The 13,468-nt window shown below is 55.5% G+C and overlaps 7 protein-coding genes across 7 annotated transcripts; 5 read left to right on the top strand and 2 right to left on the bottom strand.

Moving 5' to 3' along the window:
- The first annotated feature begins 1,064 nt into the window (after positions 1–1,064).
- HETIRDRAFT_150646 (uncharacterized protein) lies at positions 1,065–3,315 on the top strand. Its single transcript, XM_009549382.1, has 9 exons — positions 1,065–1,303; positions 1,366–1,771; positions 1,822–1,910; positions 1,966–1,984; positions 2,042–2,318; positions 2,381–2,456; positions 2,521–2,733; positions 2,790–2,863; positions 2,932–3,315. Exons 1-9 carry the CDS (start codon positions 1,114–1,116, stop codon positions 3,241–3,243), a joined length of 1,656 nt encoding a protein of 551 aa, XP_009547677.1. The 5' UTR covers positions 1,065–1,113; the 3' UTR covers positions 3,244–3,315.
- A 570-nt stretch (positions 3,316–3,885) lies between these two features.
- Positions 3,886–4,769, top strand: HETIRDRAFT_440566 (uncharacterized protein; the record flags this gene model as incomplete). Its single annotated transcript, XM_009549381.1, has 2 exons — positions 3,886–3,919; positions 3,975–4,769. A coding segment is annotated over exon 2 (723 nt), but the record flags the coding sequence as incomplete, so codon positions are not given.
- Positions 4,770–6,156: 1,387 nt separating this feature from the next.
- On the top strand, positions 6,157–6,417 carry HETIRDRAFT_169734 (uncharacterized protein; the record flags this gene model as incomplete). Its single annotated transcript, XM_009549380.1, has 2 exons — positions 6,157–6,291; positions 6,352–6,417. 2 exons carry the CDS (start codon positions 6,157–6,159, stop codon positions 6,415–6,417), a joined length of 201 nt encoding a protein of 66 aa, XP_009547675.1.
- Positions 6,418–6,610: 193 nt separating this feature from the next.
- HETIRDRAFT_321208 (uncharacterized protein) lies at positions 6,611–8,743 on the top strand (the record flags this gene model as incomplete). The annotated part of the gene is made up of 9 exons (XM_009549379.1): positions 6,611–6,812; positions 6,873–7,278; positions 7,332–7,420; positions 7,498–7,504; positions 7,562–7,823; positions 7,888–7,963; positions 8,021–8,233; positions 8,291–8,364; positions 8,429–8,743. The coding sequence occupies 9 exons, from the start codon at positions 6,611–6,613 to the stop codon at positions 8,741–8,743; spliced, it is 1,644 nt and encodes a 547-aa protein (XP_009547674.1).
- Positions 8,744–8,920: 177 nt separating this feature from the next.
- Positions 8,921–9,795, bottom strand: cep4 (cellulose-growth-specific protein; the record flags this gene model as incomplete). The annotated part of the gene is made up of 3 exons (XM_009549378.1): positions 8,921–9,276; positions 9,317–9,540; positions 9,701–9,795. The coding sequence occupies 3 exons, from the start codon at positions 9,793–9,795 to the stop codon at positions 8,921–8,923; spliced, it is 675 nt and encodes a 224-aa protein (XP_009547673.1).
- Positions 9,796–10,851: 1,056 nt separating this feature from the next.
- Positions 10,852–11,797, top strand: HETIRDRAFT_410157 (uncharacterized protein). The gene has a single exon (XM_009549377.1). It carries the CDS (start codon positions 11,131–11,133, stop codon positions 11,395–11,397), a length of 267 nt encoding a protein of 88 aa, XP_009547672.1. The 5' UTR covers positions 10,852–11,130; the 3' UTR covers positions 11,398–11,797.
- On the bottom strand, positions 10,852–13,404 carry HETIRDRAFT_445342 (uncharacterized protein; the record flags this gene model as incomplete). The annotated part of the gene is made up of 3 exons (XM_009549376.1): positions 10,852–12,761; positions 12,816–12,885; positions 12,944–13,404. The coding sequence occupies 3 exons, from the start codon at positions 13,402–13,404 to the stop codon at positions 11,643–11,645; spliced, it is 1,650 nt and encodes a 549-aa protein (XP_009547671.1). The 3' UTR covers positions 10,852–11,642.
- Positions 13,405–13,468: the final 64 nt, after the last annotated feature.

The following is a 13,468-nucleotide window of genomic DNA, read 5'->3' as shown; positions in this document are numbered from 1 at the left end:
CATAATGAAACCATATCCAACCGTGTCCTCCCCGCCTCTGTCCGATCTTACACGCCACCGTACTGCGCCACACCTCCGAAACCGATCTCAACCCGCTCTCCTACATGGATACGCAGCGGAGGCCAGTGGCGGTCCACTTTCCCTCCGGCGGCAACAACATGAACTTTTGGGGCACAATATCAACTTGCTTTGTGTCTTCATGGCATCTGCAACCTATGTGTATTGAATTTGAGTTGTGCACTATTGGCTGCAGTCTTTCCACCAATCTCAGGTTTTGCTTTTCCACTCACTACAACTTGCATGTTGCAATAGGAGATTTGCTCTGCATTAAATTTTTTTTTATTGCAACCATACAAATATTTCAGTGGAGGCATTAAACCAAAAGGATATATATTGATGAGGATAACAAGTTTTCATTAAAACAATACATTTGTCTACATTGAGAACATCATCCTTCAAAGTAATCCATCAGACAAACGCGCACTCGCTGGTTCAGCCCCAGAGGCAGCACAAGGCGCCTCCGAAACACGAACCAAACGTCCTCGAGACCCTCCGAAGAGGGCCATGTTCTCAGTAAAACGAGTGAGCGCGATGATCATCGACTGGATTTGAAGGATGTGGCATGTGTAAACATGCGAGACTCGAGTTAGTTTCTATAGAATAGATCCTAGCTGAGTATGTTCTAAGGGAACAACAGATGTTCGAGGGAAGATTTTATAAGAGGGAGGGTTTAGGGCAGGTGTCTCGCCCACGTGGGCGCATTGACGCCGGATATGGAGCACCCTGAAGTTCCGCGTCGCAGCTGGCGACGACGAACGACAAACGTGCTATCGGTATGGAGCGGTATGGCCGCGCTCAAACGCGCCCCTGACCCTCTCGTTATCGACCTCGACCCCTTCGCCTCCCGATGCATGCTCAAATATTTACAATACACCATGTGATGGTCAGCGCACGATAGGCCGAACGTTTTCCATCGAGTATTTGATGCGGGTCCTGAACAGCCGCCGTCACTATATATATATAAGTCTAGTACTGCCAGGCTTCGCGCTGCGGCCTCCTCGAGTCAACCCTCTCCCCTCCCTGACTCGCTAGTTAGAGCGCGCGCGACACGACATGTTCCACAAACTCGTCCTCCTGGGCGCGATCCCTTTCGTCTCCGCCTCCGTCTGGCCGCGCGAAAAGGCGTCGTCCTACGCGGGCTCGACCGCCACCTTCCAGTTCCCCCCTGCGAACGTGACCGCGACTGTCCCGGATCTCCACTACCCTGACGCCTCCCAAGTCGGGTTCGCAGGACCCACTCCCAGTACGTGCACCCCCTCACGACGCGCCTTGATGCGCGCACTGATCCTGTCGTGCACCATGCAGCCGGGGACGAGGCCGCTGCAGTTGCAACCGCACCCTCGCTCGCCAAAATCGATGATGCATATCCCCTCGTCAGGCCCGACACGTCTGACCACAAGGGCAGCACTTTCAACGTCCTCAAGTACTGGGGCAACCTCTCCCCCATGTACTCTGTCGACTCTGCCGAGTTCGGTCTCCCTGGCGCCTCGGAACTCGTTCCCGAAGGGTGCAGCCTGACTCAGGTTCACCTGCTCCACCGCCACGGAGCTAGATATCCCACTTCTGGCTCCTCGCCTGCCAATTTCGCCGCGAAGCTGCACAACGCGTCAGCGGGCGCCGGATTTGACGCGACGGGCCCCTTGGAGTTCTTGGCAACGTGGGAGTTCAAGTTGGGTGCTGAGATCTTGACACCTTTCGGCCGGGAGCAACTGTGAGTGAGCTCCCCCGTCAAGAAATAATATGCTGAACAATGGCTACAAGGTATGCTCTTGGTGTTGGTTCCCGGGTCAAGTACGGCGAGCTCCTCAAGGGCTTCAGCGACTTGCCTGTGTTCCGTACGACCTCGGAAGGTGAGTATTCCTTACGATCGTCGCGCTGATCCCTCTCAATTTTTCTTCTATTCAGCGCGGATGGTCGATTCTGCGTACGTCAAATCAGTGCAGTGATCATTTCCCGGAAGTATGCTGATGATTTTGGACAGCTTGCAATTCGCTGCCGGTTTCTTCGGCGTCCAGTCCTACCAGACCAGCTACCACCAGGTCATCGAGATCGAGGAACCTGGATTCAACAGCACGCTCGCGCCGTACGACAACTGTGAAAACTCAAACAACGCGGTCGAGGAGTTTGGATTCGTCCAGGCGGGCAAGTGGGGTGCGATCTACACTGTGCCCGCCACCAAGCGGCTCTCAAAATACCTGAAGGGCGTCAATTTGACCTCCACGGACATCCTTGCGATGCAGTCTCTCTGCGCCTACGAGGTTCGTAAAACGAGTTCTTTGTGTGCTTTGACTATCTTGACGAATTAGTCCTCGCGCAACAGACGGTCGCACTCGGGTACTCCGCCTTCTGCAATCTCTTCACAGAGGATGAATGGAAGGGCTATGAGTATTACAACGGTGCGGCCTCCTTCGCCTTCCATCGTGTCGTTACATCATTGATGGATGACTTATCTCTCGACAGATCTGGTCTTCTGGTATACTTGGGGGCCCGGAAACCCCGCGGTTGCCGCTCAGGGTGTCGGCTGGGCTCAGGAGCTTCTCTCTCGCCTGACACAGACGCGCATCACATCTTTCGACACGTCCGTGAACGGGAGCATCGTCTCGAGCAACCTCACTTTCCCGCTCAACCAGCCTATCTTCGTCGATGCCACACACGACACCATCATCTCTGCCGGTCGGTTTCGGATTCGATTTCTTTGTAGATTGTTGATCGCTGATCCTGGAATGCAGTCGCCACGGCCATGAACTTCACGAGCCTCTCCAGGTCTGGTCCTCTACCGACGGATCACATTCCGAAGGACCTGGTGCGTCTTCTTCCTTCGCTGATCGCCCTTTTTCGGGGTATCTCACGCGCGTTCTTGTGCCATTGCAGAGCTGGGTCACCAGCCAGATCTCGCCCTTTGCATCGCGCCTCGTCGGACAGGTGCTCTCCTGCCCCGCCTCGGATACGCCCACGCACATCCGCTTCATCCTCAACGACGGCGTCGTCCCGCTCACGGGCATCAAGGGCTGCACGAAGAACAAGGACGGCCTCTGCGCGCTGGACAAGTTCGTCAGCGGGCTGAAGGCGCGCGTCGCGGAGATCGACTACCAGTTTGACTGCTTTGCGAACTACACGGTGCCGGTGCCGGACACGATCGTGGACGGGCGGTACCCGCCGGCGCTGAGGAATGGCACTGCGTGATCGTGTGCTCGCTGGATAAAAGGACGATGTATGTCGGCGTTCATCTTGGGCTATAATCAGTTGGACTTTGTGAAGTGCGAGCGTGCGTGCGTTGCGAGTTTTCGCCTGCCGGTCATGATACGTGCTTTTGGAAGAGGTACGTTTTTACGAACTTTGGTTGAAGGCGAGGAGATGCGGGCCGTTGGCGCTCTTTGTTCCCCTGTTCTTCCCATTTCCGGCAACAAACCTTCAGCTAGAAGATCATTATACTCCAGGGCCGATAAAATGACGTTTGGGTTCCATGTCGCAAACCCACAAGTCAAGAGTGAATTTGCACACGTCCACTGCTGCGGCAGTAACGGCGTCGCTGTGAGCGACGTAGACCACTGAGTTTACAGGCCATGTGTTGTCTATTACTCCGTCCGATCCATCTTGTCAATATGCTCCATCTCCCCCACCACCCTCGGCAATACGCTCTATCGTCGGTCACGCTTTCCCAGCTCTGTCGATACTCACGTGTTTTTCTTCTAGCAATGGACACGCCCACAACACGCGTCATATTCCCTTTGTTCTCTTGTACTAGTTCAATTCCGCGCAATTCGCAGCTTCTCAAGGCGTCTCTTATAATGTCTCGACGTCCAAAGAGACATTTCCCGTCCGTATCCCACAACCATCGTCCAGTGGCTATCAGAACAAGGTCCTTTTTTCATCTGCTTTTGGTTTGAAAGTTGATTTGATTAGTCCCATACTAGACTACAAACTTGAGGCTTTAAGGACTCGACGCATCTTGAAGTCCCCAGGATCGCTGACCGCGCTACTCAGCCATGCACTCAAGACACATTCCCCCCGAGATCCTCTCTGAGATCTTCTTGCAGTGTCTCGACTTCACATCTTGGAGTGATCGCGATGAACCTATGCTCTGCTCCCCCGACGATGCGCCTCACCTGCTCACTCAGGTCTGCCGCTCCTGGCGCACAGTGGCCATGTCGACTCCGCGCCTCTGGTCCACCTTGTCCCTCCCCGATGTTCCCATTACATCCGAGCAATGTGAATGCCTATATGCACAGGTTCAGGTTTGGCTCTCGCTGTCTCGGTCCTTGCCACTGTCCTTCACGCTACGCATGGATGATGAGGACGCGGTCGCGCTCCACCGGTATGTCTCCCTACTGCAGACAGAAATACACCGCTGGAAGGTGGCCCGATTCGAGGTCTCTCGCAATTCAATACGCAGTTTTCCCGTATTCGAGCCTGGTTCGACACCTCTCCTTGAGGAGTTTTGTCTCAACGGCATCGTCGACACCGACGGTGAGGGGGTCCCGACGGTGATGACGGCCCTTGCCTCGGCGCCGCGCCTGTACGAACTTGAGCTCCATCACAACAAGACATACCATTGGGCGCTGCCGTGGGCGAGCCTGACAACATTGAACATCTTTGATTATACTAGCGACTTCAAGACCGAGTGTCTCGCGCACTTCTGCGAAATGCTGGGCGCGTGCCCAAGCCTCGAGAGCCTCTCATTCGGAGTCTCAACCAGCACTAGCGGCCTCCTTCTGCCACCGACCTCGCGCGTTGTGCTCCCCAGGCTCGATTCCTTCAAGGTACCAAACAGCCACGTGCGTACTATTGTATCCCTGATGCACACCCTCGTCGCGCCGCGCCTCGACGCGCTCTCGCTCAGCCGGAGCGTCTTTGACCCCGAATTCCCACGCGCGGTCGTAGGCGAGAGCATCCGCATATTTCTCGCAAGCAGCGGCGCCGTGCTCGAGGATTTGCACCTCTGCGGCGTGCGCATTCTCCCCGCTGACCTCGTCCGCTGCCTCGCACTGCTCCCATCCCTAAACTACCTCGACGTCTGGCAGGAGGAGCCCGTCGATGCACGCGTGTTCGCCGCACTCACGCTCAACTTTGACCAGAATGGCCGGCTGCGCTCCGGAATGACCCCACGCCTTAGAACGGTCACGATGCTACCCACGTACGAGAGCTTCAATGAGAACATCGACATCCTGAAAATCATCCCTGTTCCGCCTTTCTCGCTGCGCCGGGTGGACAGGAACGCGGGCGATGACGGTCACGGAACCTCAGACCGCATCACCTTCACTGGCCCGCCAGTCCCGAAAGAAAATGGCATAAGCGCCGCGCAGATGCACAAGTGGTTTGCGAACTTCGGCTCTCCCATTTTCTCTGCAGCTTTCGCGCGCATGGTCACGTCGCGCTGGGCGCTCCCGCCCAATGCCAACGCCTCGCGGCTCGAGGCTCTGATGCTCGTGCACTTCGATCTCCATATCCTCGAGAGAGCGATGCCGGAGCAGTTCAGGGAAGTGGTAAAGTGCTGGGTGGAGGGGTTGAAACTATCCGTGTGGTGCTCGCGCAGGAGGGAAGAGTATTGGCGGAAGGTGACCGGCAATACGTAGAATTCGTCTCACATGCGTTGCATAGGATCGTAGCAAGATAATATTGTTTCATTGCATCCTTATTATAGTGCACATCCATTATAGCTGTCACCATGTCTGCATTTCTTCATCATTGATGCTTGACCTTACGGGTTTTCTTGCATGCATGTATAGGTACCTGTTCACCCTTCAGGGAAAGTCATACATGGTCGTGATATGGGCACTTATGCATTTGGTCTTTTACTGACCATTGCAGCGGAAACAGAATGCGGGACAGTCGCAGGCGGTCGGGTTCGAATACTGGCAGAGGCGGGCCGGGCCGCTGCTAGCCGCCATTTTTCAGCACTATGCACGTTCTGAGCGAAGTCTGATGAAACCACCATGCGCCACGTTCCTTCGAAATCTCCCGTAGCTACTCGTCCGGGGCACCATATTTTCCGCCGAAAAGCCCTTTCGAAGTGATGACGATCTTTTGCTGAACTTAGACTCGGTATCTACTCAACATGTTCTGCCTTTGTGCCCAATACGAGCCCCGATTTTCTTTATGGTGCATGTATGGGTGGCGAAGGCAAACTCTCGCAGTATCATCTGCAATCTAGAACAGATGCGCATTCGCAGGCAGTTGTTTTCACGAGAAAGCTCTTGCCAATCCAAGAATCAGGCACCACGAATGGAGCATGTGCGTATGCTTCGAAACACTATTGGCTCTCAATAGGCTCATTTCTGTTGTTTTCTGCAGGCGATTTTCCGCGGCGGTAATGAGATCAGATATTTCCAAGTCCTCTCTACGGAAGAGGAGACATGAGAGCCGACTGCACCGTCGGTTGATCCATATTTCGAGGTCGTCCATAAATGCTGGTTCGTCCAAGGCCAAGCTCACGCACGTTCATGCCACAGTTCTTCTATATAATTTACATAAATATCAGAGAGGGACTACTATGTGATGACAGCTGACGCTCCCTTCAACCCCTGTGGTACTGCAGTGCACACGACTGACCATGTCTCTCAGAACTGGGCTCTGTCTTCTCGGTGCTATACCTTTTGCGTCTGCCGCAGCCTGGGGCAGCACACCAGTTCGCGCGTCTTCGTTCGTGGGCTCCACCGCGACGTTCGCGTTCCCACCACCCAACGTAACGGCGACCGTACCTGATCCCAACTTCCCAGACGGCTCTGAAGTTGGGTTCGCGGGCCCAACGCCTAGTACGTGATACGCTGTACGCCTTCACCCACACGCTTTCTAACCTTTTTCGTTACACGCAGCGGGTGATGAAGCCGCAGCCATCGCGACTGCTGCAACGTTCACCCCGTTCGACAACACCTACCCCCTCGTCCAGCCCGACACCTCGGACCACAAAAGCAGCCAATTCAATGTCTTCCATAGCTGGGGAAACCTCGCTCCTTGGTTCTCCATCCCGTCCAGCGAGTTTGGGCTCCCGCACGCGTCTCCTTTGGTGCCAGAGGGGTGTGGGATAAACCAGGTCTTCCTTCTCCATCGGCATGGCGCGAGGTATCCTACTGCTGGATCGTTGCCGTCTGCATTCGCTACGAAGCTGCACGGTCTCGCTAACAGCACGGGGTTCACCGCCTCTGGGCCCCTCGAATTTCTCAACGATTGGACGTATAAGCTTGGTGCTGAGATCTTGACGCCCTTCGGTCGCGAGCAGTTGTGAGTTCCAAGTAACATTACAGAGAACGCACGATTCAACGTATATATGGAAGGTATGACCTTGGTGTTTCGTTCAGAGTCAACTATGGAGAGCTCTTGAAGGGCTTCGATGACCTTCCCGTTTTCCGTACAACGTCTGAAGGTATGCAACATTCCTTGGGTTAACGAGCTTATAATTGACACTATAAATCATTTCAAACACTGCAGCGCGTATGCTAGATTCCTCGTAAATTTGACGCTTTCACATGGTATCTCCATACAAGCGTTCACGATCCTGATATAGGTTAAACTTCGCCGCCGGTTTCTTCGGTGTCCAGAGCTATCAAACGAGCTATCATCAGCTCATTGAAGTCGAGGAGCCTGGATTCAACAGCACGCTCCAGCCGACCAACGTCTGTCCAGACGCTTCTCTCAGCGGAGGCCAGTCCGGAAAATGGTCAGCGGTGTACACGCCACCTATCATCAAAAGGCTCTCCAAGTACCTCAACGGTGTCAATCTGACGGCTTCGGATATCATTGGCATGCAGCAGCTCTGTGCCTACGAGGTATGCGACTTTTTCTTTGGCATGGCTTGAATATTTGGAATCGATCGTGGCGTGCAATTGGCAGACCGTAGCTCTTGGCTTCTCGAGCTTCTGTGACGCATTCACGGAGGAGGAGTGGAAGCAGTATGAATATTACAATGGTGATTCTAGGCTCCATTTCCATGGTCTGTGAGGTGATCGTTAATCTTTCGTTGAAGATCTTGGCTTCTGGTACAGCAATGGACCTGGAAGTCCGTCCGCCGCGGCGAGAGGTATAGGGTGGTTGCAGGAGCTCGTCTCCCGGTTGACGCAGACCCGTATCAGCGAGTTCAACTCGTCTGTCAACAAGACAATCGTGACGAGCGATATCTGGTTCCCTCTCGATCAGCCAATCTATGTGGATGCTACCCATGACAATGTCATGGCCAACAGTACGTAGATTAATCGCACATTCCTCAACAGTATGGCGTCTCACAGCATATATACAGTCGTCACGGCGTTGAACTTGACTAGCTTAGCATCGGGCGGTCCTCTCCCAACGGATCACATCCCCGAGGGTAGGGTAAGTCGCTTTCACGTCTCATAAGTCGACCACTCGAACATAACGTGGATCCTGGACGTGACAGACTTACTTCACAAGCAAGATCGCTCCATTTGCGTCCAATCTCGTGGCCCAAGTGCTTTCCTGCCCGGCGTCTTCCACGCCCACGCACATCCGTTTCATCCTCAACGACGGCGTCGCGCCACTGATCGGCCTCCAAGGCTGCGCAGAGGACAAAAACGGGTTGTGCGAGCTTGGCGCGTTCCTCCGCGGGGTCAACGCGCGTATCGCCGAGGTCGACTTCGACTTCGACTGCCTGGGGAATTACACCGTGCCATCACCTGATACCATTCTGGACGGAAGGTTTCCTCCGTCACTGAGAAATGGAACGAGCGCTTGATCATGGCGGGCGGCATTCAATCCACGTCGGGCTTAGTCTACCTCGTACTTAATTCTGCGCTCTTCACAGCGAAGTTATTTTAATAGCATGGTCGAGTTGAAATACAGACGCTGTGGTTGTCAAATTGGACGCCATTCCCACCGCTCTTCACACGGGACGCCTCTATGCATGTCCACATCAGCACAAGCATGGCAGGTGCAACGATGTCAGCGAGCAGGTCTGCCCGGATGGCGTATCGTTCCCTTCCTGCAGGTAGACGTCATAGACCGTCGCGTCGTTCGTCGCACACGCAAGGAAGTTAAGCTGCCGCGGGGACGTCGTGATGATGGTGTCGCCCTCGAGGCCCCAGTCCGTCGTCACCGCAGCCGAGTCGAACGTCAGCGCCTTGTAGGATGTCGCCGCCGACTCGTCCACGTTGAGGTACAACGATGTGCCGTCGGCGCCGTTGAGCGCGATCGTGCCGTCGATGGTGAAATATCCTGACGAGGCCTCTGGGCCGAGGACCGGAACGCCCTCTGTGCTTATGCATCTGACTATATGCCTGGGGCGACGCGCGAGCGCTGGATTACTCACCGTCGTTCTGCAGGTAAAAGTGGAACGTCGGGTCTTGGTCAGAGCGGATCTGCGAGCCGGTTGGGGCTGCTCCCGAAGACGTGGTGGTGGGCGGCTGCGCAGATGATGACGAGGCGACGGGGCTAGTAGATGTAGGCGCAGTCGAAATGGACGCTGACGAGCTGCTCGCGGTACTGGGGATGCACTGCGAGTAATCTGTTGAGTGGTTAGCATGCTGCCCGCGCCTGTGTCAAAGTTTGAGAGGCTGCCACTGACATTCATTGCTCTCAACACATGTGTACCCCGTAACGCATGTCGTGGCACCTGTCCTGGATGATGGACCCCATATTTTCGTTAAGACTGCGCAGCTTGAAAGCATGCCCGCTAAGCTCCGGAGGTGCTCACCAACCAATTCCTCCGCACTGTCCCCATGCGGAGGACTGGGCGCTGACGAGGCCGACAGAGGTCAAGAGTCCGGCGACAAACGCAGCAGGCCGCATCGTAGTGTCTTGTTAGGGAAGAGTCAGAATGGAAGTGGTCTTTCGACCACGGCCTTATGAACTAGGCGTTCGAATTTCGGTGAGACGAAGGAGAATCCTCGCATGACGGCGGGGGCTTTTTCGGAGTTGCGTCGACTCTCTATGCTAGCGGTATTTACACAAGGACAATTGTGCTCTATTGCGGATTCCTTATTTCGCGTAGAACACTGTCAAAAAAAGCTCGGCGACTGTCAATGACACTCTACGACCACCGTGGTAGTGAAGGTCGAAATTTAGACACCTTTATCAGCGCGTATATAGGCATACCCCGGCCAGCAAGCAACCTTGAAGAAGAAGCTACAGCAGAAACGAGCTCACCTACAATTATCCGAACATTAGGGACTTGGGATGTGTTCAAGTCTTCGATAGTCAAACGCCTGGCAGCCAGCAAACAACCGCAAGTTCCTCGGTGCAATGCATATCCGCTGTTGCTGCTGCTGCTAATTCCGTTTGTACACCCGCAGATCGCTGTGCCGTCAGCAGCATGTTCATGGCATTGGCGAGTACTTGCATTAAAATGATTACAGTGCCCGAAGAAGCTGATAGACCTACCCAAAGAGAGTATATATCAGTGCCCACGACGATCTACCTACTTACCAGATGAGTAGCTGCTGACGAGGATATCCAGATTACAGATTGAACCCCTCAGCATGAGCGCGCCGATCCGCACGCACCTCCAAAGACTCAGCGCACTCACGCGGCACCCGAATAGCGTACAAGAGACTACGACCGAAGCAGACAAACGGGGAATTCAAAACCGCTCCAGTCCAGTCGGCGGCGAATCGGGGCCTATCGGGGCCTGCCTGCAGACCAAGATCGTTGGGACCGCTGGCAGCCCCATTTGGCAGATGCCCGCACCACGACGTGTCGGCATCTCGGCCAGCTTGCCAGCTGCGGCTGCGCAGGACGGGCACAGGCGAACAGAGGCGACTCGTCGTGTCCAAACGCGCGCTCAGCCCCTGGATCTTCATGAGCTCCCGAAACAGGTCGTGTATTGCGTCGCACACACGACGTCGTCGTGGCATCAAATCCGTTCGTTATTTTCGAAATCCAGCGAAGGTGTACATTCCTCTTTTCGTGTGACAAGGTAACAAAGAAAAAGAAGGATGGAAAAAGGAAAAAAAAAGTGGGGCTATATCTACAGTCGCCCGCGCGACGAGGAGTACAGTATCGTGTTGGTTTCTGAATCAGTGCGTAAGGGGATCAAAGGGAGAAGTGGAGGTCGCGTAAGGGGGGACCGAGAGGCGAATCAGAGCGAGCGGGAATAAAGCGCGGGACATTCGACGAGCAGACACGATGGAAATAGGCGAACGAGTAAGCTGTAAAGCAGCATATCTGTGCAGGTGGATTATTTACGATGCAGAGCAGCTAAGTAAAGTGGGAACACTGAGAGAGAGAAGCAGCAAGGAGGAGGAGAGACAGGAACGACGGAACACATGTGCGGAAATGAGGGTGACAGGGATTACACAGAACTGTAGCATTTGGTCGAGAACGAGGGGCATACGCAGAGGTGGGATATATGGCGCTAAGGGAGAAGGGGACAACGAGGGCCAGGCAGAATGAGTCGATCCAACAGAGGCGATACGATATTCGGTAGAGTCAAAAAAACGAGAGGTGCGAAGAGAGGAAGACGTAATAGGGTGGGGTGGGATTCGCATTGTTCTCCAAACACAACCAGGGCCGCTAGCCGCGGGTGAAAGGGTAAGGAATGAACGCAGACACAACATATGCAGGACAAAAGAAAAGCGATTAAGGTTGGGTAGATCGACAGGTGAGATCCATGCGGCACTGAGTCGTCTCGGCGCGCATCACTCGGTATCGGGATCGCCGTTGACGGCTCTCAGAGGCGGATGCGCCGTGAGTGTGAGAGGTGCCGCTGTCGTTGTCACTGTCACCGCCGGCGCCGGCGCTGTGCGAGTATCAATCGCGCTGTATGCGGGTGGTGGATCTCGCGCGATCTCTCCCGCGCCCTGTACCGTGAGACCGTGCATGGAAACCACGGCGCCCTCCACGGCACTGTCGTGTGCGCTCGCAAGATAGTTGGGGGGCGCCTTCGTTGGTCGCGGACGTTGCGCGGGGGGCTCTGCTGCAGAGGGCGGCGTCGGCATCGGGACTATTGGGAGCGAGCGCCCGACCATGTGCAGTGAGGATGAAGAGGAAGAGACGCGTATTGACTGCCCGTGCATCGACGCGTAGGGATATGACGTCGGCGCCGACGTGGGTCCTGGCGACTCGCTGCCCGCGAGCCAGGGTTGGTCCGGCCGCGGTTGCGTGCCTACAGGGATCGGTGGAACGGGGAGCTCGCGCGTGGAAAGCGGACCTGAACTCGAAGGCTGGGACGAGTATCGCTGGCGTTGGGACATCGAGGATGAAGGCGAGTGGAGCGAGAATGGGCGCATGGGGCCAGGAGAGGCGGGCGTCGAGAGCTGGTCTGTAGACTCGGACGACTGGCTCGCACGCGACGTGCGGACAGGGCTATTTGGGCTGCCCGGGCGCAGGATGTCCGGCGACTCTGTACGGAGTGGGGGGACGGTATGCCGCCAACGCTCGATCGCGGGCGCTTTTGCAGACTCGGGGGACGTGTTGGGGACGATCAGCGTCGAGGGCGCGCCGGCGGAGGAGAGCGAGAGGCTGGAGCCTTGCGAGTATCGTGACGGGCGGCTCGGGCCGGCTTGCTCCTCGGGGGGGTCTCTACTGGTGTTGGGCGGCGCGCGTGTGACGTTTGTCCACTCGTCCGAGTCTGTGGTGAGAAGCATGGCTGTTACTAGGAGAAAGTCAAGGAGGCTGAGGGGTACCCCGCCGTGGGTCCTTTGAGGACGCGTAGCATCGGGCTGGTGGAGGGGGTCGAAGACCTTCAGCTGAGGAGGGGCCGTGAGAATAGCTGGCTCGAGGATCGCTACTGGACCTTTTACGTTCGCAGTCGTGCACTGGAAGGGCCGAATGAGGTGAAGGACCAGGTGAGGGTACGATAAAGCTCTCACGTAATATATGGACCGGATTCGTCTCCATCGCATGCTGTGGGGGTGGTGGGGGAGATAGAACTTGCGATAGCTGGGGGCAGAAGCATGATTGAATATAGATGAGGAGCATGGGCGTGGATACGACGCACTTTAGTAGGGAACCATACGAGTAGCCGAGGAACTCTTCTGCAGGCTTCCATTGACCTTTTCCAAAGGCGACCTGTATACCAACCAATTCCCTGCTCTTTCTGGATGATTTTGCGTCCTGCCGCCATCGGACGCGGGCGACGTTAATAAAGCCTTTTGGGTCAGAGCGTCGGACCTTTGTTGTGTTGTCCTGGGTCTCCATGACATACAAAGGGTTGTCGGAAAGGCCATCGTGCACGACCGAATCGAGAAAGGACGGTGAGGACAGCTTGAGGGTTATGATCGGAGGGAGTTCTGGCTGTGGAGGAGCATCTGATCCTAGACGAAGGAGGGACGGGAGAGAGGACGAGGATGGGGCGGCAGGCGCGGTCCTAGGGCGTTTACTAGAGGAGGAGAAAGTGGGTGTGAAAGAAGTGCCTTCGGCAGGGGATTTTTCCTTGTCCCAGAGCGAGAGCTTGACCATAGAGAGAGGAAGCGCTCGAAGCTGGCTTGAGCCTGCGGGAATAACGAGGGAGGGAGGAGGAGGA

The sequence above is a fragment of the Heterobasidion irregulare genome, assembly GCF_000320585.1.
Source record: "Heterobasidion irregulare TC 32-1 unplaced genomic scaffold scaffold_06, whole genome shotgun sequence".
Classification (NCBI taxonomy): Eukaryota; Fungi; Basidiomycota; class Agaricomycetes; order Russulales; family Bondarzewiaceae; genus Heterobasidion; species Heterobasidion irregulare.
This window is presented reverse-complemented; position numbering and strand designations above follow the sequence as displayed.